The 25,960-nt window shown below is 32.0% G+C and overlaps 5 protein-coding genes and 1 non-coding gene across 26 annotated transcripts; 2 read left to right on the top strand and 4 right to left on the bottom strand.

The window, feature by feature from the left end:
- The first annotated feature begins 274 nt into the window (after nt 1-274).
- On the top strand, nt 275-7,888 carry LOC100642505 (alpha-protein kinase 1). Of its 8 annotated transcripts, none has more exons than XM_048412413.1 (16): nt 275-381; nt 1,760-1,839; nt 2,048-2,342; nt 2,421-2,562; nt 2,638-2,757; nt 2,852-3,126; nt 3,215-3,324; nt 3,412-4,110; nt 5,206-5,394; nt 5,595-5,932; nt 6,034-6,354; nt 6,489-6,756; nt 7,050-7,112; nt 7,200-7,459; nt 7,580-7,730; nt 7,810-7,888. In XM_048412413.1, the coding sequence occupies exons 3-16, from the start codon at nt 2,113-2,115 to the stop codon at nt 7,815-7,817; spliced, it is 3,174 nt and encodes a 1,057-aa protein (XP_048268370.1). In that variant the 5' UTR covers nt 275-381; nt 1,760-1,839; nt 2,048-2,112; the 3' UTR covers nt 7,818-7,888. The 8 variants fall into 8 exon arrangements, with proteins under 8 accessions (XP_048268370.1, XP_048268374.1, XP_048268373.1 ...); XM_048412417.1 differs by lacking the exon at nt 275-381 and adding an exon at nt 388-529 and having other exon boundaries at nt 6,489-6,672; XM_048412416.1 differs by lacking the exon at nt 275-381 and adding an exon at nt 388-529 and having other exon boundaries at nt 7,589-7,730.
- A 1,814-nt stretch (nt 7,889-9,702) lies between these two features.
- On the bottom strand, nt 9,703-12,964 carry LOC100642621 (protein cereblon). 3 transcript variants are annotated; one of them, XM_048412425.1, is made up of 8 exons: nt 12,739-12,961; nt 12,318-12,433; nt 11,862-12,191; nt 11,412-11,664; nt 11,170-11,315; nt 10,890-11,086; nt 10,632-10,804; nt 9,703-10,490 (listed from the first exon to the last, which is right to left on the bottom strand). In XM_048412425.1, exons 1-7 carry the CDS (start codon nt 12,779-12,781, stop codon nt 10,669-10,671), a joined length of 1,221 nt encoding a protein of 406 aa, XP_048268382.1. In that variant the 5' UTR covers nt 12,782-12,961; the 3' UTR covers nt 9,703-10,490; nt 10,632-10,668. The 3 variants fall into 3 exon arrangements, with proteins under 3 accessions (XP_048268382.1, XP_003401395.3, XP_048268383.1); XM_003401347.4 differs by having other exon boundaries at nt 9,703-10,804; nt 12,739-12,960; XM_048412426.1 differs by lacking the exon at nt 9,703-10,490 and having other exon boundaries at nt 10,633-10,826; nt 12,739-12,964.
- Nucleotides 12,965-13,354: 390 nt separating this feature from the next.
- On the bottom strand, nt 13,355-15,578 carry LOC100642942 (phenoloxidase-activating factor 2). Of its 2 annotated transcripts, XM_048412429.1 has the most exons (7): nt 15,335-15,578; nt 15,119-15,202; nt 14,658-14,746; nt 14,334-14,572; nt 13,976-14,206; nt 13,697-13,898; nt 13,355-13,556 (listed from the first exon to the last, which is right to left on the bottom strand). In XM_048412429.1, the coding sequence occupies exons 1-7, from the start codon at nt 15,357-15,359 to the stop codon at nt 13,389-13,391; spliced, it is 1,038 nt and encodes a 345-aa protein (XP_048268386.1). In that variant the 5' UTR covers nt 15,360-15,578; the 3' UTR covers nt 13,355-13,388. The 2 variants fall into 2 exon arrangements, with proteins under 2 accessions (XP_048268386.1, XP_020722765.2); XM_020867106.2 differs by having other exon boundaries at nt 15,119-15,578.
- Nucleotides 15,579-16,092: 514 nt separating this feature from the next.
- Nucleotides 16,093-19,104, bottom strand: LOC100643179 (inhibitor of growth protein 3). 3 transcript variants are annotated; one of them, XM_003401352.4, is made up of 6 exons: nt 18,746-19,104; nt 18,233-18,304; nt 17,800-18,162; nt 17,306-17,726; nt 17,027-17,222; nt 16,093-16,928 (listed from the first exon to the last, which is right to left on the bottom strand). In XM_003401352.4, the coding sequence occupies exons 1-6, from the start codon at nt 18,771-18,773 to the stop codon at nt 16,812-16,814; spliced, it is 1,197 nt and encodes a 398-aa protein (XP_003401400.1). In that variant the 5' UTR covers nt 18,774-19,104; the 3' UTR covers nt 16,093-16,811. The 3 variants fall into 3 exon arrangements, with proteins under 3 accessions (XP_003401400.1, XP_048268384.1, XP_048268385.1); XM_048412427.1 differs by lacking the exon at nt 18,746-19,104 and adding an exon at nt 18,517-18,655; XM_048412428.1 differs by lacking the exon at nt 18,746-19,104 and adding an exon at nt 18,410-18,428.
- On the top strand, nt 16,626-20,438 carry LOC100643425. Of its 4 annotated transcripts, none has more exons than XR_007226478.1 (4): nt 16,626-16,765; nt 16,844-17,016; nt 18,432-18,690; nt 19,542-20,438. It is a non-coding gene; the product is annotated as an uncharacterized LOC100643425 (transcript). The 4 variants fall into 4 exon arrangements; XR_007226476.1 differs by having other exon boundaries at nt 18,432-18,715; XR_007226477.1 differs by having other exon boundaries at nt 16,844-17,277; nt 18,432-18,715.
- LOC100643303 (sideroflexin-2) lies at nt 20,013-25,922 on the bottom strand. 6 transcript variants are annotated; one of them, XM_048412432.1, is made up of 10 exons: nt 25,773-25,902; nt 25,513-25,614; nt 24,215-24,393; nt 22,230-22,400; nt 21,682-21,880; nt 21,425-21,550; nt 21,285-21,351; nt 21,114-21,213; nt 20,948-20,995; nt 20,013-20,744 (listed from the first exon to the last, which is right to left on the bottom strand). In XM_048412432.1, the coding sequence occupies exons 3-10, from the start codon at nt 24,367-24,369 to the stop codon at nt 20,630-20,632; spliced, it is 981 nt and encodes a 326-aa protein (XP_048268389.1). In that variant the 5' UTR covers nt 24,370-24,393; nt 25,513-25,614; nt 25,773-25,902; the 3' UTR covers nt 20,013-20,629. The 6 variants fall into 6 exon arrangements, with proteins under 6 accessions (XP_048268389.1, XP_048268387.1, XP_048268388.1 ...); XM_048412430.1 differs by lacking the exon at nt 25,513-25,614 and having other exon boundaries at nt 25,773-25,922; XM_048412431.1 differs by lacking the exon at nt 25,773-25,902 and having other exon boundaries at nt 25,513-25,739.
- Between the last annotated feature and the right edge of the window lie 38 nt (nt 25,923-25,960).

Below are 25,960 nucleotides of genomic sequence, written 5' to 3'. Positions count from 1 at the left end.
GTCATATCAGTCACTGATCATTTCCGAGTGCGCGGTAAATATAAAATAGAAGAAATTGTGAGCATCAAAATTTTCAATAGAACTTGAAACGCTATAAAAAACATTTGTTAAGTGCCCATTTTATATCACACGTAAATAATAAACCTATCTAACTGAATGAAAAAAGAATAGGAAGCAAAGATTTGTACAGTCATAATAACATAATCGAAGTTTTAGTTTGACATGCGCTTTCAGAAACCTTTACCTATGTGCCTTTCTTTAAATACCAGTATATGTAATGTCCGCTTCTGCGCAGTCGCGGTGCGCATGCGACCAGATCTAGAAGACTGTACAAAAATTTCCCAGTACAGAAAAGAGATTTGTTAGTGGAAAAGTTATAACGTAAGTAAACAAGAGTCAAGAAATTTGGACGGACGAATGCGTGAACATAACTCTAGAATCAACGAAAACGGTGGCACGCGGTTTATCTATTACCGAGGACTGTCGAAAAGTTTCTCTATTGTAACGAAGTTAAGGTTAAACGAACCAGGTATACCCTGTAACCAGTCCAGGGTATTTAGCAACCCCTCTGACGACAAATCATTCAATCCTTTGTGACGTTCGCCGCGAGCCATACTATGTTAATCGCGCTGTACTACAGTTTTTTTTTTTTTTTTTTTTTTTTTCACAAACTGAAATATTTGAGTTGGGGCCATTACTTGTTTGCATTTGAACTGGGATCACGGGTTTCTTTTAAAAAAGTAGGTACAACAGATATGAGAAATCGGTGAGAGTCTTTTTCTTTACGCGCAAAATCAAGACAACGACCATTGGCTAAAAAGGGACAAAACGAATGATGGCATCGTTATTCTATCTATCTTCCTTTTTGTATGTTGTTTCTTTCTCTCTCGTTTTGTCTCTACTCTTCTCTCTGTTGCTCCTTCTCCTACTCTCTCTTCTCTTCCCCACCCCTCTCTTTCCCTCCGCCACTCCTTTTCGTTACTTCCATTCCTCATTCTCTCGCTTGCCTTTTCCCCCCTTCAAAATCGTAACGCGAAACATCGAGCCATCGTCCTTGCGTATGTGAATAGTTGTATTTGAATCTCCGGGGAATTTACGTGTCATGTCCCACCACGCCGACTTTTCCACGGATTTTCACGTACGTTCCTGCTATAGCGTAGTACCTCTCACTCGCTCTCTGACGTTTCTTCGCTTCTCTCGACGCCACCAACAGCTGTTTCATCCGATCGTCGCCCTCTCGTATAGTTCGTGTCTCACCGTAAGAGCGAGGGAGAGAGAGAGAGAGAGAAAGTGAGTGGGAGAGTACAGACGGTGGGCCCTACCGCAAGTTTTTCGTCGTCGTTCTCAACCTCACGTACAAACTTGTCATTTCTACGTCCACCATAGGGCATACGCGATTAACCTAATTCTCTGAAATCTAAGGCGTTATTTGTTCGTTTAACGTTTCTCTGACAGCTCCTGTCAAACGGACCCTTCCTTTCCAACTGTTCGTCAAATCTGTCAGCTAAACAGTCACCGTCTTCTATTATATTTTCTCCGAGAAAATATTCTGTTTTAATTCCTTCTGGTATATGATTCATTTCAACGCTTCCACGGTGAAATATTTCCAGAAAAGAAATTCCGTTACGATGTACGTTGCAAAGGATTTTCTTACGAATTGACGTGGAATTCCACGAAAACGGCTGCTAATACTCGATGACACGTCTGACTCATAACATTTTTATAGTACAATGTTTTAATGTCCTATTATTTGTTTCAGATTGTGCAAGGATATTAGTGTATAAGAAGTTGCAAGTACAGTCAATTACATAGTATCAAGGCATTGTGGAGACTTTGCACGTATGTGTACCAAATTTACATTGATAATGATGTTATTTTTCAATTAAAATGTATATTCCAAGCATTTTCAGTGTTACCATGTGTATTTCATTGATAATATTATTACCATGATTAAAATATTTTGATAATTGATAATTACAAATTTTTCATATATATGGTTGAAAGAGTGTTAAATACCTTGTGTAAAATACTTTTTATTTGTGTGCAGGATTTATAACTAAAGAAAATCTTGGTAACTTACTATATTGTGTGATATAAAAACTAGAAACAAAAATGTCAGTATTGAATCAAAGTGGAGAAGATGCAGTGGAATGTCCTTTGTGTATGGAACCATTGGAAGTGGATGATTTGAATTTCTTTCCATGTACTTGTGGATATCAAATATGTAGATTTTGCTGGCATAGAATTCGTACAGATGAAAATGGTTTATGCCCTGCTTGTCGGAAGGCCTATTCTGAAAATCCTGCTGATTTTAAACCTCTCAGTATGGAAGAAATTGCAAGGTATGTAACATCCATTTTATGATATCTACTGTGTTTGTATGAATCATTGATAGTTATTATATTCATTTTCCTTGTTAGATTAAAAGCAGAAAAGAGATTAAAAGATCAGCAACGTAAGCAAAGGGTTACAGAAAACCGTAAACATCTAGCAAATGTGAGAGTAGTACAAAAAAATCTAGTATTTGTAGTAGGGTTACCATTGAGACTTGCGGATGCTGATGTAAGTAAGGTCACTAATAATTTAAATAAAATATTATTGTTGACATTTAGTATTTTTGTAATAATTAATTTTCAGATATTAAAACGGCATGAATATTTTGGAAAATTTGGCAAAATTCACAAGGTTGTAATAAATCAAAGCACTTCCTATGCAGGGTCTCAAGGTCCTAGTGCTTCAGCTTACGTTACTTATCAGGTAAGTTCTGCATACTTTTACATTTAAAGCTATATTATTTTACTACTTTTAGGAATTATATATATATATCTTTTTTAAATTTCTTTATTATTAGCGTCAAGAAGATGCACTACGTGCTATAGAGGCTGTGAATAACGTTGTTATGGATGGACGGACAATTAAAACGTCGCTAGGAACAACAAAGTATTGTTCACATTTTATGCGTAATCAGCCTTGTCCGAAACCAGATTGTATGTATTTACATGATCTTGGGGACCAGGAGGCATCATTTACAAAAGAAGAGATGCATCAGGGCAAACATCAAGAATATGAGCGTAAACTTGTGCAATCGTTACATGCGTCACATGCGTCACATGCGTCTGCACAACGGTAATTTATTTTACATTTGAAATTACTGAATTGAGTTATAATTGAAAGAGAAGACAGCATAACTCAAATAGTAACTTTTTTACGCAAGGAAACCGACACCATCACCATCAGTGACAGGCAGTATTGTTAGAGAGAATGGAACTTCAAATTCTCAAGCCAAAGAAGCTTGGCCATCGTTACAGACTGGACAGACAAATAGTGGGTTTTCCTTTCATAAAAATAATTATATTTAAAAACAATATAATCATATGTAGTTTATTAATTATTCTAATCTTATATCTACAGGTTCACAAACAAATTGTAAAGAATTATCACCGCCATCACAAACAACATCGCAGCAAAACAACATGACAAACGGAAGTAGTACAACAAACCAGCAGAGTCATGTATCCTCTGGTAGTTCAACACAACAGAACAATAATAATAAAGGTGAAAATATGAATATACGGAGAGGAAAAAGTAATAGTGAAAGTAAAGCTCAAGCAGCACGGAATAAACACAAAAATTGTCAAAACAAAGAAAAACATAGTACACGGACAACTTCCCGATCAGAATCTAGCTCTATTGGTACACAAAATAATGTGCAATCACAAATTAATGGACAAAAGGATATTAGAAATTTTTCCTCCGAATCGAATAGTGATGTACTACAGAAATTGGGTAGTAAGTGTAAATCGGAACAACAATCACAACCGCAGCAGCCACCACCTCAACAACAATCACAACAACAATGTAATAAAGGATCTAAATTAGTTCAGCATCAACAGCAACAACAACAACAACAGCAGCAGCAATCTCAAGAACTTAAAGTCAATGGAATAATGCAGAACGGAGAACGTCGGCATTCGGATAGTGAAACAGATCAACAACGTGAAGGTAGTACACCGGCTAGTACAATTTCGAGTACGGAAGACCCGAATGTGAATCATCAAGTGGAACATTTAACAGAATCAAGTGAGGAGAACAGTGTTGCTGCTATTTTGGGTGAGTTCCTTATATTCGTGATCATTTCTATATGTATTGATTTCTTGCTTCTAAAATAAATGTAGAAAACGACTAAATTCAATATATAATATTCGTTAAATAATATGTGAATAAGAGAAACAGAATGATCAAAATGTCTATTATAACTATTATTACTAAAAATGTATATTAGAGTTTAAAATAACGTTTATAAAATATTTATAGAATTATGTTTGGAAATCTTTTATTTTCTAGGTTCAAAGAGTTATAGGATAAAATTTAAACTTATTTGTCTTATGATAATTTTAAACAATGTTTATTAAAAAAATATTCTTTTTTTGTTACATTAAACTGTATTAATTTTTTTATATATTTGTTTTTTTTGTTAATGTTTCTGTAATTTAATAAAGTTTTATGAATATATATTTGCAAGAAAAGAAGTAGGAGAAAGTTTATTCTTTTGATTTATGAAAAGACTGTGAGAGGCTATAGATAGGAATTACAATATTTAAATCATTTAAATGTTAAAATATGTCATACAAAGTATTTATAATAAATTACAAATCATTCTAAATGTGTGCCTATCTCTTATAACACTGTATGTTGTACTTTAAACATAAAACAATAACTTTTGAGCAATGTATAGTATATTAATGACATGCACATCTTATGGCTGTCTCATGACTGTAGAATAAATTTTAAATAGTTATAGATATATGCCAAAATAAAGAGAATTCTTTGAAAAAAAATAGTAACTGTTTTTTGTGTTTTTGTACACACTTGACTTTATCCTTCTTGTAAGTTGCATCATTTGGGCAAACATATATATGAAAGTGTCTGGAAAATTGTTTATTGTTTTTGTTTCTATATGCAATGAATGTCTACATAATATATCTTATGTATGTATAGAATTGGCTTCTTTCCCTCTTTTTTTTGTAATTTCTCACTTTATATTTAAATATAATTTTCTGGACACATATTTTTACATTTTTGAGATTCATTAATGGTGGCAGAGAGGAATGGTATTAGAAGCTGTTTATTCTGGCATTTTACACTACCAAAATGATTTGATTGCATAGAGATTGTAGTGTAGAAATTTGTGCATATTATCTTTAGGTTCCTCTCCAGCTAGCACAAATTCATCACAAGGTGCCAATCAACAGCCACCACCAGGACTACATAATGGGTCTCAAATACAATTCAATCATCGATCGATCTTTCAGACGGACAATAATAGTTTCTTCAATTCAAACACTTTCCAGAAAATCTCTACCACCACCTCAGTGCCACCTACTTCTTTGACAGGCATGTACACATAATCTTTGTTTAGTGCTGTGGTTTCCACAAATTGATTTGTGGATTTATAATCACTTGTAGTAATGAACTCGAGTTATTATAAAAACTGCTTAAGTTTTTATATTTGTCTGTTTTCCTTTTATATTCTCCTATAGTTTATATAAAATTAAATATAAAAAATGTTATAATTATTTTTTTTGGATATACAGCAAATCCAACCTTGAATTGGACAACCACAGGCTTAACTTCTATTCCTGATTCTTTGCCAATTGTTCAATCCAGTGAAGATTGGCAAGCAGCTTTTGGTTTTCAACCTGAAACTTCACAAACAAATCATGTTGTACAAAAGTCCAGTCCTTCTAGTTCGCCAGGAGTGAATTTCAATTCTGAAGGTTTTGTAGATGAAGAAGTTTATGCTAATCTACAGTATACTACTCTATCAGAACCTTCTGGTACTTTTACATCAAGTTTGCTTGTTAATTCTCCTGCATCTAAATTCATGGCAGATTTTCAACAAAACTCATTGCAACAAAGGCTTGCTCTGCAGGTAAGCAGTTTATAAAATAATTAATCAAATATAAATATCATTTAAATTGTCTTTATACTACTAAATATAGATAATAAGAAGAATAACTATAATTTCTTAAGGCACAACAAAATCAAGAAAACTGTGAATATATAAAACAAAATGGTCATGCTACTATGGAGGAAGTTAGGAACCATAAAGAATCTGGTTCAGATATAAAGCCTGATGATGATCTAGGTTTTGATCCTTTCCATGAAACACAAAAAGCTTTGGCTGAACTTATGGAAAATGAAATGCAAATTCAACAACAAAGGTTTCAGCAGCAACAGCAGCAGCAGCAGCAGCAACAACAACAACAACAACAACAAAGAGAACGAGAAGAGCAAAATAGGGTACAACATCAACAGAATATTGCAAACCTCAGTCAACAACATTTTCCACAGGTATTTTCTATATCTTCCTTGGCAACTGTATGAAATTTAATAATTTATCAATAATAATTCTTGAAAACAAACAATAATAGTTTCATGATTATTTTTGTTTTCATATCATGTTATTGTATATGACTATTATTTAGGTCGCCCATATAGCACATTTGCAACAGCAGGCCCAACATCTGCAGAATCTACAAGTTATTCAACAATCGCATTCCTTGCTGTCTCGTCTTCCACAAAATTTATTACAAAGTGGTACCCAAAGCCCTGCTCAGAGTACTGTGGCTGCTGCTAGTTTGGGACAACGTAGTCGCCTTCCACCACCAGGTTTCCCTGGTTCTACACCAAATCACATGAATTCGTTTGGTCTTGGTATACCGCGACCGGCTCCCACGAACAATGCTCTTTCGGGTTAGTATTTTTGTAATGTTGTCAATAATCTGTGATGATTGTAAACGTATATTATGTTTACATTGTTCATCTGAGAAAAATATACACAATAACAACAAACGTTTTGTAACTTTAGAAAGTAGAAGTGTATTCTTTGTTTGCTTATATAAATCGGAAATAGCAAGATAGTGTCAGTAAATATGTATTTGTGGTGAGCAATAGTGTTATCCAAGTATAAAAGTGAATTCTTGTGACTTTGCAAAAAATCTATATAATATTATACATGAGTCATTCGTCTAGTGTGCTGTTTACAGGAGCACAACCACCACAACAAAATACCTATCTTCCAAATGGAAACCCTCTTCTGAATTCACAAGGTACATTGTAATAATAGTCACTATTACTTGAACATTTTATATTATTTTTATGACTAATATCTAAAATTTAATTAATGTATAAAACAGGTATTAGTAAATGCGCGGGAGATGCAGTGTATACGCTTAAAGATTGGTGTGATATTAATAATCAACAACAGCAACAACAGTTTCATCATCAAGCATTACATCAAAAAGGTGGATGGAACAATTTTGGACCTATTGCAGACTGGACTTCGATTGATCCAGCTATTGTTAGTTCTTCTAGGCCTCTTCCATTCCAAACTACTAGTACATGGCAATTTCCACATGTTCATCCTACACACACTGTATCACATAATGCGCAACAGGTATTAAACACTGTTATAATATTTCATTTTCATTATTATACTTTATATTTTCAAAAATTTAAAATAAATTTAAAAGTACATATTGTATAGTAAATCTTCATAACAAATTTTGTTTATAAGGAACAACAGAATGCACCAACTCAACATTGGGCAATGCAACCACCTCCAGGTTTTGCTGCACCAGTGACTACGGGACAACTAAGTAATCAACAACCAAGCACAACTGCACAGCCGCACACTAAACTTATCTCGGCAGGATCGGAAATTGAAAGTAAGTCTCTCCCTGTGATATTTCAATTTCTGCTTTTATTAAATACAATAATAAAACACATTAAATATCTATATTACAGATCTATAAATAATTATGCATACACGAAGTGTACAAGTGACGTGATAAAACATCCATGTGGGACAAGATATTAGCAATGATAAAAAAAACCCGACAGTCTGTTACGTACGTTTTCCTGACCCGTATCTATATTCTTACTTTTATTCCGATACTTTATTCTCAATGGATGAGTATTCACAGCTAAAAACAAGTATTGAAAGATATTGGAATATAATTTAATGAATACTTTCGAATATATGCGACGAATATACTTCTATATACGTTCTCGATAATATTCTCATATTTAACCTATAGTAAATTCGAACTATTTACAAGTCTGGCAGTTTTACTATGATTAAGTTTATCTAGATCGAGATGATACAGGTATCAAAGGCAATGATCATGATTTAATAATTAACACATTAAATAAGATACTTACTAAAATAATTATACTAAACTAAAATTTTTGTGTATATATTACTCGGATTCAAGTAAACAATATTCAAGCGAACATAAGGAATGCTTTTTTGTGTAAATAACTTTTTCTGAAGGATATATATCAAGAACAAAAATTTCATACGACGGAAATTCGTAAACCTTTATTTTTTTTTGTATTAATATAAGTTTTGTTTAAATTTAAAATACGGGATTATGTTACAGCAGAAAAAAATAATTGACACTTAATACGTCCTTTTATTTAAAATATAGCGATGTATTACATTTATATTATAAACTGCTTATATATACTGGCAACGTTAGAACAAATTTTTTAACAGAATATCTATCTGTTTATCTCCTAGACAAAAGATTTCTGTTAATATATGTATTATAAATATGTATTATTATTGTGAAAATGCGCAGATAGATACATGCTAATAAAAAAATTGAAATGTAAAAACTCATAAGGAAATCAATTGTTATTGTTGTTTTTTTCTCTTTTTTTTTTGTCAAAAATAATTTTAAATCTGAAAGCGTAATTGAAAATCGCTAGTTCCTGCAGCTTGAGTCATAGTTATCATCTTGAAATTCATTCAATATGCCTTTTTTTTATCTTTCTGTTTTAATTGGACTGATATTGCAATGTCGGCATTAATGTGTCTGATAAATATCCTACAATCTCTTATTCTCATCTAATTTTAAAATACAAAATATTAAAAAATGTTTGTTTCATTAATATATTGTCGAATATGTAACGTGGAAATAGATTATGAAGAATATACGAGAGATGAACTATGATAGTGGCGCTTTAAAAAAATTAAGTGTAAGAAAGTCTTTGATGTATTTTAAAAATATATACATCAAAGTTTATGCCAGACGAATATATAATTTATGGTAGATACTTCGTCGCATTTGTTTAATCAGTCAACAACGTGTTAAAATATCCACGTTTAAAATTAAATTGGTTTAGGAATTAAAGTCACAAAGTTAAATAAGTTCAGGCATACATAGGAATCAGGAAACGACGAGCAACTGTCGAAATGATAAATACGAATGAATCAGCGTATCCGAATCTCGAGTACGTACGAAACGACTACGATATACATATAACGAAATATGTCTGAATGATAGTACTATAATACGAAATGTTATCGTCGAATGATTAAATTTTTGTGGCAGATTGTTAAATAAGCATATCTGCTAATTCAACACGATTAAAGAAAACACGATACATATACAAGAGAATGATTGAGATACAGATATAATTATAACAAATTTAATTGAAGGTAACCGAGAAATATACAACATGCGCAAGATATTAATGAAAAAACGCAGTTTAATTCATAATATCCTGTTTCCTTTCAAATATCTCATTTAATTTTCCTGTTTTTTTATATACTCACCTTCAATTTCATATTCCCTTGTGTGTCTAAACCTATTCAAAATATTTTTTTCTAAGTAATAAAAGACCAAGCAATTTGTAAATAACGTTTTTCACGTTAAATTCACATTTATTAAATTCTGATATACAAATAACAAAATAGCATATTCCAGTAACATGTATTATATCTTTGATCATAGCTTGTATATAATTATTGAAATTCAGTACAATAATGGCATAAAGTTAAACTCATTTTGCAATTATACATGCATTCCTCAATAATAATGTGAAAAGGAAAACATGTAAATATTACACACCAATAAGAAAAATGAATACTATTTCAATCTTTCACGAATTTATCGCTACTTCATCGTGTTAAGTGAGAACATAAAAACCGTAAAAAATTTGTATCTAATTACTATTAGATGCCAGCAACCTCCGATTTGCGAATTTATTAGGCAAGGTACGTTGACAAATTCTTATCATATCACTATACTGATATTGAAGATGGATTTATATGTCTCATAGTGACTAGTTAAATAAAAAATTTGAGTTGAGAATTGTATGTTATCTAGACACTGATTAAAAGCATATGAAGCAGAATAAACTGCTCTTGCAAAAATAATAGTTGATATATATTTTTTTTTATATTGATTGATCCATTTCATTTACGTTTTAAATTTAATATAAATATGAAATACAATCATGTAAAAATTAATGCAGTTTTATATCAATCTCGTAACTCATGCTTATATATAACTATAAATAGCTATGAAATTAAATTCTATATACACAGCTGTTAAAATTTGTTTATACTGTACTTCAGTTGATTGGAAATTCATGGTAAATAACTGTTCCAATATGTTGTATGGTTTTCTTTGATACTGGAAAAATTAATATTATCGCTAATGAAAGCTCACAACAGCACAAACGCTAAACACAAGGGTAGGTATAAACATTGCACATAGTCATATAACACTAAAAAAACTATGGGAATTTGCACCAGGTTTTCCAAACTAACGAACCTTTCGGTCTAAGGTATTTATTGAATTTATGATTTGCTCATTTTTCTTTATTTTTCAAACTTTTACGTATCAATCCCCAAAATGCCTTAGGTTTTAAATTATTTTGAACTGCTGTAAACTTCCATCCCATATGATCACCACAATTTTTACACGTTGCGACAGTCCAGGCGTATCTATCATGAAACAAATCCACGTCTAAAATAATTTAATGTAAAGTATGAAAGAATAGAATAAAATATATGAAGAAATAATTCTTACCCTGGAAACCACGTATAATTTATTGACGGTGGATTATCACTTAAGGCAAGGCCTTGCGCATGATATAAAGTTACAGTTTCATGTATAATACCAGAAGGATTACAATATGTACCCTGTGGACCTTCTTTACTCATTGGAAACATATGTGATTGTCTTCCAATATAAGAATCGCAATTACAACAAACAAATATTTTATCCTATAAAATATGATCTATTAATTTTAAAGATTTAAAATAATTGTATTTAGAAAGATTTAATAGAAATTGTTAATTTTATATACTTCTACAAGATATTTAATTTCTCTTTGTAGCCTTGAAATTGCGCAATCGTAATTTAATAAAACGATTCGCTCATTATCATCTAGTAACAAATTTTGGGCAACCCAGAATGATAAGTCTGATGGATCTTCTGGTATACTACTTCCTTCTGCAATCAATCAATAATTTTAAGTTAAAATGATGTACAAACAACATTAAGATTACAGGATATTATATAAGAATCATGTATAGTACTAGCACATACTGCTTTCGATAAATTGTAAACGTTGTCGTATTTTTAATGAAAGTCTTAAAGGATCATATTGTCGGTATACCCAAGCAGGCCAAGGGGTTACTACAGCATCTAAATTTTCTACTTTTTCTTGTTTCTTAAAATCTTCCTCATTTTTCGGATGTATTCGCATATGATCCAACGAGGCTATACGTTCGTCTAAGAATGGTGGCCCAAGCGTTATTTCTGGTAAAACTTGTACACGGGCTGATATTTTATCATATCCCTACATATATAGAAGTAAATATATTAATCTTTTTTTCAGAAATACCTGATTTTACAACCAAATGCCCTTGTTATAAGAGTCATGAGTGTATAGAAGAACAAAGGAAATTTACATATATAATAAATAATTTCATTAACATATATTATTATTTTGACAATTACTATATTACATATATGATGATTTATTTTAAAACTTACCTGAATTATAACTCTGAGAATCTTAAATCTTTGCCTGCCTTTAGCTTTCAAACGAAAACCTTGATCAGGATCATACATACACTCATAAATTTCAGCAGTTGTGCCTATTGGTACCATTTTATCATATCCCAAACATACAACACCTAATGTCCGGTCATTTTCAATGCAAGTTCTTATCATATCAATGGTCTGTGCATCAAATACTGTCATTGGTAATGTTTGTCCAGGAAATAACATGACAGACTGTTTCACTAGTAATGGCAAGTTAACGTAAAGTCCATCATCTAATATTGTCCTTCCTCTAAGTTCTTCTAAATTATGTCCTAAATACTAATTAAATACATTTATATTATAACATTCCAAACACAACTCAAATAACATCTTTCTGTCTAAATTACATAGAAAATTAAAAACAAATATTTAGCATAAATTTGGGAACATATATTGAAAATTTACAGAATGTGTTGCTGGTAATGTTAAATCAAAAGTGCTTTCAGTAGATATAGATGTTTCATCTGTATTTTCTTCTGAATAATCCTCTTCGACATCATTTTGTCTATTTTCTGGATATTCTGTAATACAAATATTTTATTCTTTTCTTGTGTTTCTTTATGTATGAAGACATATATGTATACATACAAAAAACTTGAAGTGATTTATAAGGATAATATGAAAGTATAATGATATGAAAGTATCAGAAGTAGATAAATAACATATATGTAAAATTATAAAAATTTAAGACGTATAATTTTATAAATAATTGATAAGGAAGAATCTCTGCATTTTGGAACAATATGTGGAAAACTTACTACATAACCTGTTATTGTTTAAAGGATAATTTAATATATTTAAATGTGCGCCATGTAAAAAGATATACCTAATTCGCTGTGTGTTCCGTCATCATCTGCATTGGCGTCCATGTCATCTACTTATTCCTCTGAACTTTTGAGATCTTGTAAAATTGTAAACAATCAGTACTTTTCTTCTCACAAACGTCAAACACGATAAGCCCTCTATCATCAATTTACGTATTTACATAAAATGCACTTTACAGTTTTCATGAATCAAGCTTCATTTAGAATGTAAATCTATACGTTGTTTTCTTATCACTTAAGTCGTATTAAATACATTTCGATTTTTAATTACTTTATCGGCAAAATAATTATGTTTTTAAAATACAAAATTGCTTTATTTATAAAACGTGCATTAAGTTTATCAGACATGTAAAATTTAAAGTGTTAAATATGTACTTCGTCAATTATTTCAGGGAAAATACAAAATAATATTGCATATAATATTTTTTCCGCAGTAATATATTTAGTAATTCATATACAAATATATTTAAATGAATATATTTATGCAACTACATTATGAAGTATTATTAGAAAAAATAAAAATTTGTAAAAGTTATACAAATATCATAGAAAAATATGAGAATACAGTTGCAATATAAATAATTTACAAAAAAAAACATATTTTACGAAAAACGGTTGTCAATTTGTAAGACATTTATTACATTTTGTATAATCATTTACTCTGAGTTATTTGTTGTGTAATCCATGGAATATAATTATACACATTGACATATACACCAGGAATATTACTAGTTGCACAACCAATACCCCATGCAACTATTCCAACAACTTGCCATTGGTTATTACCAAATTGACATACTAATGGTGAACCACCATCACCCTAGAAGAATTTTAATCAAAATAAGTACTTCCAAGGGAATTAACAAATTAAATATTTGTTATTAACATGAGCTAAATGATATCAATAATATTATTTAATATTTGTTACTAAAATCTGATCTTAACATGTTAATAACTTACTGTGCATGCATCCTTTCCTTGTTCCCCCCCTGCACATATGAAACTATTTTTATTCAACATAAAGGAACGTCCAAGCCTAGTTTGCCTTAAAGCATTTTCACAGGTTGATTGATCAACAATTGGTACATCTACTTCTTTTGTTATACTTTGATATTTGCCATTTGTACCAAATGCATCCTTTCCCCAGCCTGATACCCAACATCTTAAAAAAAAATATGGAGGATATAAACTTATTATGATTAAATAAAACTCAATATTAAATATGGATTTTCTGCATACCTTGTAGAAGCTGCAGGTATTCCTGAAGGAAGACATGCAGTGTTTATATTAGGACTGCTTGAAATTGGAACAGTACTATTTAAAGTTATTACTGCTACATCATTTTGAAGATTAGCAGAATTGAATTGAGAGTGTATAGATATTCGTTTAATTGAATATTCTTGATATGGATAAGTCTCACTGGTGGACTGTTCATCCCATTCTCCTAATCTCACTTTAAGTCCGCCATTTCTATAGAAAAGTATATTTATTTTTACTTGAAATATTAAATTTCTTTTATTGAAAAATAATATATAAAAAGCACAAAAGGGAATAAAAATACCAATATTTTTTGGAATTAAAATAAAATATAAATTACGTGTAAGATGCTACTTTGTGGGCGACAGTTAACACATGGTTTGGAGTAATAAGTACACCCGAACCAACATAAACGTCGTTAGTCGTTAAAAGTGCAGCTTGCCAGGGATATGCTCCGTAACTGGCTTGACCTTGAGGATGTGCAGATACTGGAATTTTCCTGACACCGCAACTAGAGTCAACCAAGTTTCCCGAAGAAGAAGAGCAACAACACACTTGGCCAGCGGGACAATTCGAATTCTAAAAATTAAAATTAAGACGATGTATTTTTTGAGAAAATGACATCTCTAATCATTAAACTATTAAATACATTACTCATACATACTCCATTAACAATTCGAATATCGATTCCCGTATTGGAATATGGGCAGTTTTCCCTTGGAACACAACACGAATAACCTGTGTCACTGTAAGCTTAAATATAAAATTTAATAACTTGTAATCGAATATTTAACGTAAATACATTTTTTCTACAGTAAAATATAATTTCTCAAGAAATTTTAAAATTCACAAAAATAAATTCAAAAGCGACCAAAATCATGTTTCGGTAATATTTTATCGATAGATATAGAATATATCTTATTTTTAGCAAATATTTTATGTTTGAAAATATACTTAATAGACCATCCATTATTTAAAAAAGTTTTACGGAATAATAATGCAATCGGAATTAGATTTCAAAGAAATTTCCAGTCTTTAAAAACTGAAGTATTTTTTTGATAGCGAGAAGGGCTAAAAGAGATTTAAATCCCTCAAGTTTGTTTAAAATTCTTCTTATACTCATACTTGATGACACAACTGCATTACTGCCAAAAGTAATCGTATCCTGTGCCAGAGCACGGTCCCTTAGAATGCCCGTAACGAAGAAAACTGCAAATAGTATATAAGACATAATTGAATGTCGCAAAATAATTTTCTGTACTTTATAAGAGCGCGCAGAGTTGAAGAAGAACAAGATTTCAAACTGGCGAGCCTTCGTTGATTTATATACAACCAGGATACCTTGCAACGCATTTTGCAGAAGCATATTAACTCGTACATTCTTTCGGAACGAAAATAATGTGCGACCTTTCACAGATAGTGGAGTCCTTTGCGCGTAAATTGCTACATAATTTGGCGTAAATTACTTCCGATCATGATTATGTCTTCATTTATGTATGACACAGATGTTGTAATGTTATTCAATTTTTATACGTAGTAAAATGTTTGAAGTGGAACGAAAAGCAAGGTTAGACATGCTCTGAAATAAAGAAGGTCAATAATTACGGGTTCCCGGTGCCCGGTAGTAATGTCATGAGTCAGATCATAATTATACTGTTTTTTTTTGCCTCAGTTTCCTTCTTTTTATATTTTGATGTCAACAATATTTAAATGTGCTACAAATTGCCATAAGGAATTGTCAGCTATGAATCTCATATGACTAACAAGCATATTTCCCTTTTTATAACGTTAAATCGTGATAATTACAGTTACTTTAATAGCGACACCCTTTTTGAAAAGTAGAATATTTCAATAAGTTAAATATGTCTGCAGTTAACTCATGGTTAATCAGACCGAAGTAACGCTGGAGGTTGAAAGTTACCCGGAAACGATAAGATACTTGAATTATTTTAAAAATGAAATGTTCCAATGACTCAATAAACTACTTTCATAATACGAGAGTAATTTAAGGATGAGACATATCTAAATGAGGAATATTAATTGTAATAATGAGAGAAAATCAAATGAAACATCTTTATGAATGATAGTAATACGAATGATAAATCTTGCATCGATCGCTTTATTTATACATCAAGTTGCTACATTTCGAAAGTAGTATTCTCACAATTTGTTATCGGTTCTCTCTCTCTCTCTCTCTCACTCTCTTGTTTATTTCTTTCTCAAAGCGTAGAACACTTAAAATGTTATTGCTCGCCTAGTTGTCAATTCAGCGAGATACTAAACACGTCTGAACTAACACGAGGACGTAAATATACAAAGATTGCTCGACATTGCGTAAACTAAAAACAAAAATTTCGAAAAATTCACAATGAAAATCGCCTCTGGTGTTTCAGTCAATAAATCGTATTACGTATTACCAGAGGAAAAGGTTACTTTTCAATGTAAATTCGTAGAAACTATCTAATATGGTCGTGGTATAGAATGGTGCAAAAAGTATTAAGAAATATTTGCAATGTTCTTATGCGAAAAATCTCGTAAAACGAAATTTGTTCGAGGACCACTTTTTGCACCATCTGATCCTTCCGTTATGTCTATAAAATGCAGTAAAAAAGCTGCTTTTTTTGCTTTACAGACAGAACTTTAAGTTTCCTGGGACAAGATCAAGACCAGATAAGATCAAGACTTAAACTTTAAACATATTTAAAAATTGATATAAAATCAGAATTAATAGCTTCCTAACTAAGTTGGTACTTGACGGACAATGCCTAAGAGGTAGTATCAATTTTTTCTCATTATATTTGCACTGGTTATAGTACGATCAGTTTTTCCGACCTCCACGTCTCTTCATAGAAGATGTACATTGAGGACAGTACCACTTTCCTTTTGGAGGTGCAGTGATACCCACACATGGATAGTGAAACCATTCAAAAGGACACTATAAAAAGATAATGAGAAAAAATAATTATTTAATAAAAATAAATATTCTTACTTGACTCATACGGAAATATACATAAAGAAAAAAGGTTAGCTTACATCTGAATTGTCACAGGCAACCATATCCCCATAAGATACTTGATTACATATACAATATCTCGGTTCGTTTGGATCATAAGTCCAATCTGGATTATCTGAATCTACAACTTGTGTATTTGTAGTTATAACTGGAGGTGATACAGGTTGCTGAACAGAGGCAGCAACTACACTCGAACTTGGGACAGCAGTTACTTTTCTAAAATGAGTAATAATATTCATTCAAAGCAAACACGCGAAAATTTCCACAAAGGGTACAGAAGTCTTCTAGCAGATGCATACTTTTTATGCTTTTTAGTTGTTTCTTGCTGTATAGCTGCAATGGCGGTCTGAGCAGCGCCAGCTAATTCTCTACTAAATTCGGCTGCATGTACACCTCCAGTGTTAATGGCTTCATAACTAGCTTTTAAGCTGGCAGTACGTCTGCCGTGCTGCATTTGTTGCGTCGCAGCAATTGCTTGTGATGCTGCAGCTGCTATAGCATTTCCACCAGCTCCTATGTGACCAAGATTATAACTCACAGAACCAACAGAATTCGCGATTGCTGTAGGGGTAGATGGCACGCTAGTAGCGGCGATAATTGGTCCTGAATTTGCAGAAGCTGGTCGCGATTCAGGAAGACTTGGAGAAATTTTTTCTATAGCTAAGCGTTTTTCTATTGATGTAGAAGATGCATTTGAATCTCTCCTTTTTTCTGCTCGAGCTATAAAAATTTTTATTAGTCTAAAGTATCTTTCATATTGAATAAAATTTAATTGAAGCAAGGGAATACTTACAATGACTATGATTGTCTCGTGACCTACTGGATGTTGTAAAGCTATATCGATTCTCTTTTTGGCTACTATTCGTAGGTGGTTGATCTAGCTCCAATGACCTTTTCTCCAGTATTTCTGTGATACCTTTATTATCTGCTTCTAGCTCCATTTTAAATTTGTGCAATTCCTGGTCTAATCTTCTCAAATATCTATCTACTAAGTCATACATCTGATTAGCTAAATGCACCTTCTCATCTGCATCTTCTAAAGTTTTGTAATATTCTCTTCTAATAGCTTCATATTCTGCTTCCTTTTCACTAGGTTTCATTTTTTTTACATTTGCAAAAAAAATCTTTACTTTTTTTTCTAAACTGTCCATTGAATCTGCAATAATTGTGCAGTTATTGATATGATTCATAAATAATAAATATATTCTATAATAATGTGTACATACTCTGTACACCTAAGTCCATTTCTCTCATTTCTGTGAACCGGTCTCTTAATTCTTGTGGTAGGTGCTCGATCACTGGAACCGCACAAGAAGAAGGTTAACATAACCAAACAAAATCAACATAAAAAAGATTAAATACATAAGAATAAATGACATTTATCTAATTAATATAATAATTACAATGTTCGCATTCTATTCACAGGAAATATTACAAGTTACAGTTTAACTCCAAAATATATTGGGTAGAGCAGAGATACTATACACTATTTAGAAAACATACAACTAACCTTCAACTTACAAAGAATGGTATATCAAGAAATTGCTCATATAATGAGATATTTAACTTGATAATAAAATAAAGGCCAGTATTTAAATGATTACATGTGATAATACAATATCTACTAAAATATTCGCTTTAAGAAACGCTTCTGATGTTTGTGCGAGAGAGTATATTTGGAAAGGTTAGTAACTTTCTTCAGAAGCTGGGTAAGCAGAGCATGCCTCGTTTTTACGTACTTTCAACATAATCTTCCAAGTAAAGCATCCTTTTCTGCTGGCGCTTCGTTACCTGATGTTTAATTTACAATTATTTACAATTTACTAAAGGGGAGTGCTTGCCGCCGTGACAAAATCAACGAAAAATGTAGCACTCGATCGGAAGCGTGTTTACGGCGGCCAAATCCCTTGTTGTACCCACATTTTCACGCTAGTTCTGTAAATGATGCGAATCTATGTACGATTCGTACGAAATATCGTAGGAAAAATGTCATTTTCGCGAATATAAATGGTCCAGTAATTAGTGCATTCTTAAAAGTGTTATTTATTTCGGAATTATTACTGGCCAGTTATCTATTCCTTGTAATCCGCCATCTTAACGTAACTTTCAGGGGTGACTTTACATGGTTCTGTGCCCCGTGCGAAATATTTTACATTCTTATTTTTTAGTCAAATATTTTTATCAATTTAGACATTAATGTTTTCATTTATCGAATAAATATTATCATTACGTTTATTCTATTTCTTAAATTTTATATCTCTAATTCTTAATAATATATACTTATTAGTTGCATAATGGATATAAATGTATTCTGTATGTATTGCACACATAATATATGATATGTAAAAAGATTTGTTATTTCTTAAATCCATATGATATAAAATTTAATCGATCTTATATCTATAACATTAAAACCCCAGATAGGGATTTGTTCTCGAATCTATAAAAATTTGAAGTACTTCTGATAAAAATCAAGGATTTAAAACAGAATAAGAATATTTTAAAATAAAACATTGTTTTATAAATATGTTGCAGACGATTGTGTAGTATTAAGGATTAAAGAAAGTTAGGATTCTTTCGCTTGGTCTTTATTAACAACATTCCCTGCATATCGATCGACGTACTATAAGATCTTTTTATACTAAAAGAAAGGTGCGTGGAACTTTTCCTTCGTAAAATGATACGGCGCAGTCCGACGAGAATCGACTTACGACTAGACGATCTACAAGAATATGAGGCGATGAGGAAAGCTCTCGAAGCTAAGAAAGAATCAGAAAGACCACCAGCATTCAATCCTCCCCCCTGGGGTGGTAAAATCCCGCAAAGTGAAATTCAAGAACGCATCGGTTATATGCCGCAACAAGCTCAAACTACACATTGTCGGCCAAATTTATAGCTTTTTATATAATACTTATGTATTTTGAATTATATTACTTTTTATGTTTGTTCCAATATTACCATATAATTGACTGTAGTCCATCATGAAATAAAATAAATCCATTGAAATTCAGTTTCCAAAGTGTTTATTGTAATATTACTAAAATATACATGGCAGCGTTTTCATTTATAACGTATAACAGTTGAAGGAGATAGTAACAATAGAACATCGACAGTTGTTTTAAGATCTATGACATAGAGGTTTAACAATACAACGTGTAATATTACGATATCATTAACAAATACATATGTTTGTTTACCTAGTTTAATTAAAGCAAGATGATTGAGCGTTTAGTAGAAACAGATTATTGCTGTCTGAAATGTCTCGTGTACAAAAGGTAATTACATGTTAGCGATTCTATCGGTATTCCTATCACAAGAGGATACCGATCAACATACACGATGAATAATAAAATGCACTGATTTAGCATGTATATTATGAAATTTACAAATAAAATGTATTGCTATATAGAACAAGAATTATTTGAAATGCAATATTGTCGTATTTATTGTTCTCCTCGAAACAATGTCTCTTCATCCTCTGAACCAGCAGAAAACTAAAAATATTCCCGACACTATTCTATGGGAAAATTTCAATTTCATTATTAATTAGCTCGCTTATCCCCTAAGGGTAATAAAAAAGAGCGCCCTCGATGATCTTTTATCACGACTACAGTCTCTATGAATTATAAACCTTTGTTGAAGTATAAGTATGTGGGTATATCTCTGCTTTTACAATTCTTCTTCAAAAGTTCGTAATTTTCAGGCTCCCAGCGTTCCAAATCACAAGATTTAATTGAGCTATGAAATATATACAAAGTATACATAAAAATTATGTATGTTTACACAAAATATATATTAGTTATTATTTATATATGTTAATTTTTGCGTCAGTATATAAATATTCAGTGATAAAAGTGGTAAACATTGATTGATTTTCAATGTGAAGGAATTGTATTGTTCGTTTGATAAAATATATATGTATAAAATTTATAAAAGCTCACCAGTTTTGCGGGAATAACGCACACGCCGTAGGAACCATAAACGTCAGACTGAAATATTAATGAATATTTTTTTTTCTATGAACGTCCAACCTTTAAACCACTGTAGTCGACTAATAATGTCACGGTAATCTAAAATTTAAAAAATATATGTTTAAAAAATACTTACAAACAACCGACCAACATAACTTGTATAGGTGCGTGCAAAAATTTGATCTTCTGCATCCAAGCATATTTTTCTAGTCTTTCCATGATGGGTGGTAGAATCACTGAACCATATAAATTTGTGTTTCATTAAGTTAGCACGCATTTGATCTCGTGCTCTACATTTTATACTTACACATGCCAGGTGCACACATAACAATTCTCGAGATGACTACTTGGCTGATACCTTTAACTGCGGCGAACTGAAATGGATCATGTATTTACTTCTCTTCAGTGGTACACTTTATTCTATAACGAACGTCGAATGCAACCTACTTTTGACTTGGTCAACTTATTGCCATTCTCGTCACTGATGTCGATTCCATTAGTGATTTCGTTCTGCCGCATCAGGGGAATGTTGACGCAATTTGCAGCTGCCACGGCAGCGAACGGCACGTAGCGCTAAATAGTTAAACTTCCAAATATTATACTTAATCAAATAATTAAAAGGATAGCTTTGTGACAGAGAATCATTTTGAAGCCAATTTGTTACGAAAGTATTAATTTGAGTTTTCATGAATTAAAAATTTTACCGCCATAAGGGTGCTTGCCCGTTTTGCCCAAAAGGACTTGCATCCTATAGCCGTTATCATGGCTGCTGAGGTAGCACTGACGTATGCCAGTCCTAATTGAGACACGGTCGTAGGACTGTTGGCATTTCTGTTCGTATAGTTAACGAACGCGTTGAACGACTGGTTCACCCATTGCCAAAAAACCACAGCCGTGGTTGTTCTGCAACAATTGTTGTGAATGAACAGTCTTTCTCATATAAAATGCTTATACAAAATAAATTCTACAAAGTCAACAAAATAGTTATATCTTTCAATCGAAAATCAAGGATATTTCTGCTACTTGAAGTTAAATCTATTACAAAAAAAGATTAATTAGTATTTTCGTAAAATTAATCTCAAGGGCCATATTAATACAGAATTTTTCTATATTCCATTGTTTCATTTTTAGAAGATTATCCTCGAAAACAAATTACTATCGAATGAATTTTTAAATTTCTTGCGTTTCGAGAATGTCATCTTGTTCATCTTGGCATAGTTTAAAGTGGACAATATGCAAAGAGACAATTTACTTGTAAAACTGAAGCATAGCACCAGTGATAAGCATTCCGCCTGGCACTTGAAAGGACATTCTACCGAAGACATTCTGCAGGTCACCGGTGTCGGGATGAAAGGCCGACTCGTAAAGCTTCTTAGCATAGATGATTTGCTCCCGGGTTGTACCAGCTGGCTCCTTCCCAAGTCTAAGGGATAAACAGACTATTGATTTTTCGTAGACTCAAAAACAGCGAGTTATAAGGATACGTGAAAATTTATGTTAAGAATTCTGATAATAGCTACATGTATCGAAAAATTTGCAAGAAATACAAATGAAGGAATAGTATCACTTTAAACAATTAGATAGAGCGTGTTTAAGGAACGATTCAGGAAGATGACAGAGAAATTTCTTCAAGTTACAGGAAATATGCACATTCTTTCTGAAATCTTAATTTAGATTAAAACTATTGAAAATATTTTCCTAACTATGTATTTTCCTCCCTAGTATTTCGCTTTTAAAATGTTCAAATATTATTTTCTTTTTTGGTATAAATTATCGATACAGTTTTTGTCTGGAAATTTACAATTTTGTACACAGGCTTGATTTATTATCTTCTTTTCTCAAAAAACGATTATTTTATTAGTTTTACAATCGGCTAATACATTGCACAATTGACCAACTGAAACTATCAATTCATGAAGAAAAGGAATGTAAAGATGCCATGGAGAATATTTGCAATCCCTACAGTGACCGATAAGTTTTTATTTCTTTTTTTGTCCAATATGATACGTAGAATGTAAATCTTTCGATGACCTGCTACGAAGTTAAAATAGAAATCTGATTCGATGCAAGATCCTTATGACTTCCGTTTCCCATAAAATCGTTCTTTCATCCGTGCCATGGTTACTTATATAAGTTACATGTACGGTCAACCACCTGCATCGTAATCCTTCATTAGAGAAATCTTGCAAAACATACAAGGAAAGATGATCGTATTGCATCTGAAAAACTATTGTTGCGTTTTATTCCTTACATAGCGTATGTTTTAATTTATTTTATATACCAGAAGTACGATTGAGAAAATTCATGCAATTAAACTGGTCTATAAAATAAAATACACACTCGTATATGGGGTTGAAAAAGGCTGTTAGAATTCCATGAAGAGAAAAGGGAATGCGGAGGCGTGAAAGGAGTTTCAAGGTCAGCTCTCTATGTTTAAAGTTTAAATAGAACGCTATATTTATAGAATGACAATCGCTTTTAATTTTTTCCAATTATTTCCTTGAACAATTAGGTTATAGATTAAAATGACTCTATTTGTTTTTTTATAAATATACTATGAGAATTTAAAATGGATATATTTTAAACATAAAAGATATTTAGTGAAATATTTTTAATTATAATAACTGTGATTGTTTGTGCGATCTTTATTTATAAGTAACGATTTTGTTAGAACATAATTATGTCGTTTTATCCTTGAAATACTTAACATAGTAAACTGCATTTATCGATAACGCTCGTTATGCAATAATGTTTCTTCGAGCATGATAAAGACGCCATGAAAAGACGCGATTCTTGTATCACATACTTCAAATCACATTCTGTCAATCATAAAACAAGATTAATGTCAAGAAAATATTTTTTATAAGAGTTCTTACAAAGTAATATCGAATAATTTAATATCTTCTTGTTCGACTGATAACGAGCAAGTAATACGATATAATATAATATGTAGAAACATATTTCGCTATTATTACAACTCGCAGACTTTTATTGTTTAATTATCATCACCTTCGAAAAACATAAATAACATTGAAGTGTCCTTAATTGCCGTATCCTCTTCACCATACATAATATATTAAAATTTCTGTTATATAAATTAAAATGTGTATTACATTATGTAAATGTTTTGCACTCATTCATAACAAATCATTTGTTTTCTATAAGTTTCACGTTTATGTAATAGTCCAACAGATTGGCTAGTGCTCAAGCAAAACTAAACCGATTGCTCATACTCACTTATAATCCTCGCATAGTTTCTTTGCTGCTAGCAACTGGGATTCACCAACGGTGCAAGTGCGGAAATCAGTTTGCCACAAGAAATGCTTCCATCTGCCTACGAAGGTGCTAAGATCCCATAGAGGTTGGTCGACGTCCAATCTCTCCTCCCCCATCTTTGAGGGTACTGCGATCTCAATCTTTGTCAATAAATGTGAAATGCAATCTATTAAACTGACATTCAAAGCATATTTTAGCAAACGATATCAAAAAGTAAAAAGGACCGGTTGAAACGAAGCATTAATATAGTATGTATAGAGACAGGTCTACCAATGACCATAACATTGTGTAATATGTAGAAATATTGTTATGATGTATTTACGAAATATTCACGGTGAACTCTGGAGAATCGTTGTTTATCGAATGGTGTACTTTTCAAGTTAACCGTTTCGTGGATAGGTTGTGAATTGTTTGTTTTTGAGAATATGTAAAATTTAGGAAATATTCGGTCTAGAGATTAGAAGGCATTTTATCGTCTTACTCTTTCACAGATAAGAATATGCTTTAAATTTCGAATTTGTAAATACAGCTGTAGTAATTTGTTATGTTGGCAAAAGTAGGTAGAGGAAATTCAAATAAATTATATGTGAAATAATATCGAATATAATATTACGAATATAATAAAAATGAAAGATATAATTCGTACACAGTGCAACCAATGCATTAGTAAGATCACTTTGTCGTTGCTTTATAAATACAAATTTTATCTATAATGTTATCTAACGAAATAACAAGGACACGCAAAAACCACTGAATGTTAATATCGTACCGAAATTGTCACATTAAATGTTTTATGCTTTAATGGTATATGGTGCAAAACGTTCGAAAGATCGTTTGCAAATAGAGAAGGTGTACGTATCGATTATTTGACACTGTGACATCGAACATACCGTTTAATGTACGAGCGAGACTCTAAAAGGCATACGCAGACTATATGAATTATGATAGAAAATTAACAGACAATGCCGAATTCGATCCATCAATCGATATATTATTATTAAGTATGTAAGACACCCGGTTTCAGTTGGTAAAGTTCGATAGCCGAACCTGCATGCGCGTATCCTTATCTTCGCGGGCCCTGCGTCCACGAAAATACGGTATACGGCATACGGCATAACCTAAACCACTACGTACAGTGTAACGTGCATTGATCATACGTAGTTTAGTATGCAAGTCTAGGGATGTGTTTGTTTTGTCTCCCATATTCTGGCTATATTTTATCGTCTTTCATTTGTATGACGTCATGGCAAGATACTTGCGTGTTTGCATTTTCGAATGATCTCGAGCAGGGTATCTCGGTTCTGGTCAATTATCAACCATTCTCGACAAGAGAGGCTGGCAGTTGAAGAACAACCCACTTTCTGTTTAAATACAGGCACATTTTCATTCAAGAACGATGTAGCAAAATAGTCGAATGTTCGTGTGTATTTTCACCTTCGGCCGCACTATGTCAAACTACACGTGCACGACCGCATATTATGTAACGCATATAAGTGCAGGCAATTTTTTGTCCGCTTACCCGTGAAAACGTATGTCACTTCCAGAGAGCCTGTTCTGTTCTGCTGTCTACCGTAACACCGCGCACGCCAGCTGATTGGTACCCTACGCGAGCGCCAGCTACCTTAGTACGCCCCTGCGCTTGTCCCTTCCCGGACACCGCTGTCTTTATTATTGTTATTATCATCGTACCATTTGCTCCGTTTGAAT

This window comes from Bombus terrestris, chromosome 15 (genome assembly GCF_910591885.1).
Source record: "Bombus terrestris chromosome 15, iyBomTerr1.2, whole genome shotgun sequence".
NCBI classification, from domain to species: Eukaryota; Metazoa; Arthropoda; class Insecta; order Hymenoptera; family Apidae; genus Bombus; species Bombus terrestris.
The sequence above is the reverse complement of the archived record's forward strand: the minus strand, read 5'-3'. Positions and strand labels throughout refer to the sequence as shown.

Coding starts and splice junctions, on each gene's coding strand:
- LOC100643179 (XM_003401352.4), bottom strand. CDS start 18,773: ATGCTTTACTTGGAAGATTATGTTGAAA. Junction 18,305..18,745: donor CTTGGAAGATTATGTTGAAA/GTACGTAAAAAC, acceptor GTGCGGTTCCAG/TGATCGAGCACCTACCACAA. Junction 18,163..18,232: donor AATGGACTTAGGTGTACAGA/GTATGTACACAT, acceptor CAATTATTGCAG/ATTCAATGGACAGTTTAGAA.
- LOC100643303 (XM_048412430.1), bottom strand. CDS start 24,369: ATGGGGGAGGAGAGATTGGACGTCGACCAACCTCTATGGGATCTTAGC. Junction 21,352..21,424: donor ATAAGTTGACCAAGTCAAAA/GTAGGTTGCATT, acceptor GATCCATTTCAG/TTCGCCGCAGTTAAAGGTAT. Junction 20,745..20,947: donor GCGTTATTCCCGCAAAACTG/GTGAGCTTTTAT, acceptor TATATTTCATAG/CTCAATTAAATCTTGTGATT.
- LOC100642505 (XM_048412413.1), top strand. CDS start 2,113: ATGTCAGTATTGAATCAAAGTGGAGAAGATGCAGTGGAATGTCCTTTG. Junction 2,758..2,851: donor CAGCTTACGTTACTTATCAG/GTAAGTTCTGCA, acceptor CTTTATTATTAG/CGTCAAGAAGATGCACTACG. Junction 3,325..3,411: donor ACAGACTGGACAGACAAATA/GTGGGTTTTCCT, acceptor TTATATCTACAG/GTTCACAAACAAATTGTAAA.
- LOC100642621 (XM_048412425.1), bottom strand. CDS start 12,781: ATGGACGCCAATGCAGATGATGACGGAACACACAGCGAATTAG. Junction 12,434..12,738: donor CGGAACACACAGCGAATTAG/GTATATCTTTTT, acceptor TTTGTATTACAG/AATATCCAGAAAATAGACAA. Junction 11,087..11,169: donor AAATTAAATATCTTGTAGAA/GTATATAAAATT, acceptor CATATTTTATAG/GATAAAATATTTGTTTGTTG.
- LOC100642942 (XM_020867106.2), bottom strand. CDS start 15,359: ATGCTTCTGCAAAATGCGTTGCAAGGTATCCTGGTTGTATATAAATCA. Junction 14,207..14,333: donor CACAAAGTAGCATCTTACAC/GTAATTTATATT, acceptor ACTTTTCTATAG/AAATGGCGGACTTAAAGTGA. Junction 13,899..13,975: donor ATACCTGCAGCTTCTACAAG/GTATGCAGAAAA, acceptor TTTTTTTTTAAG/ATGTTGGGTATCAGGCTGGG.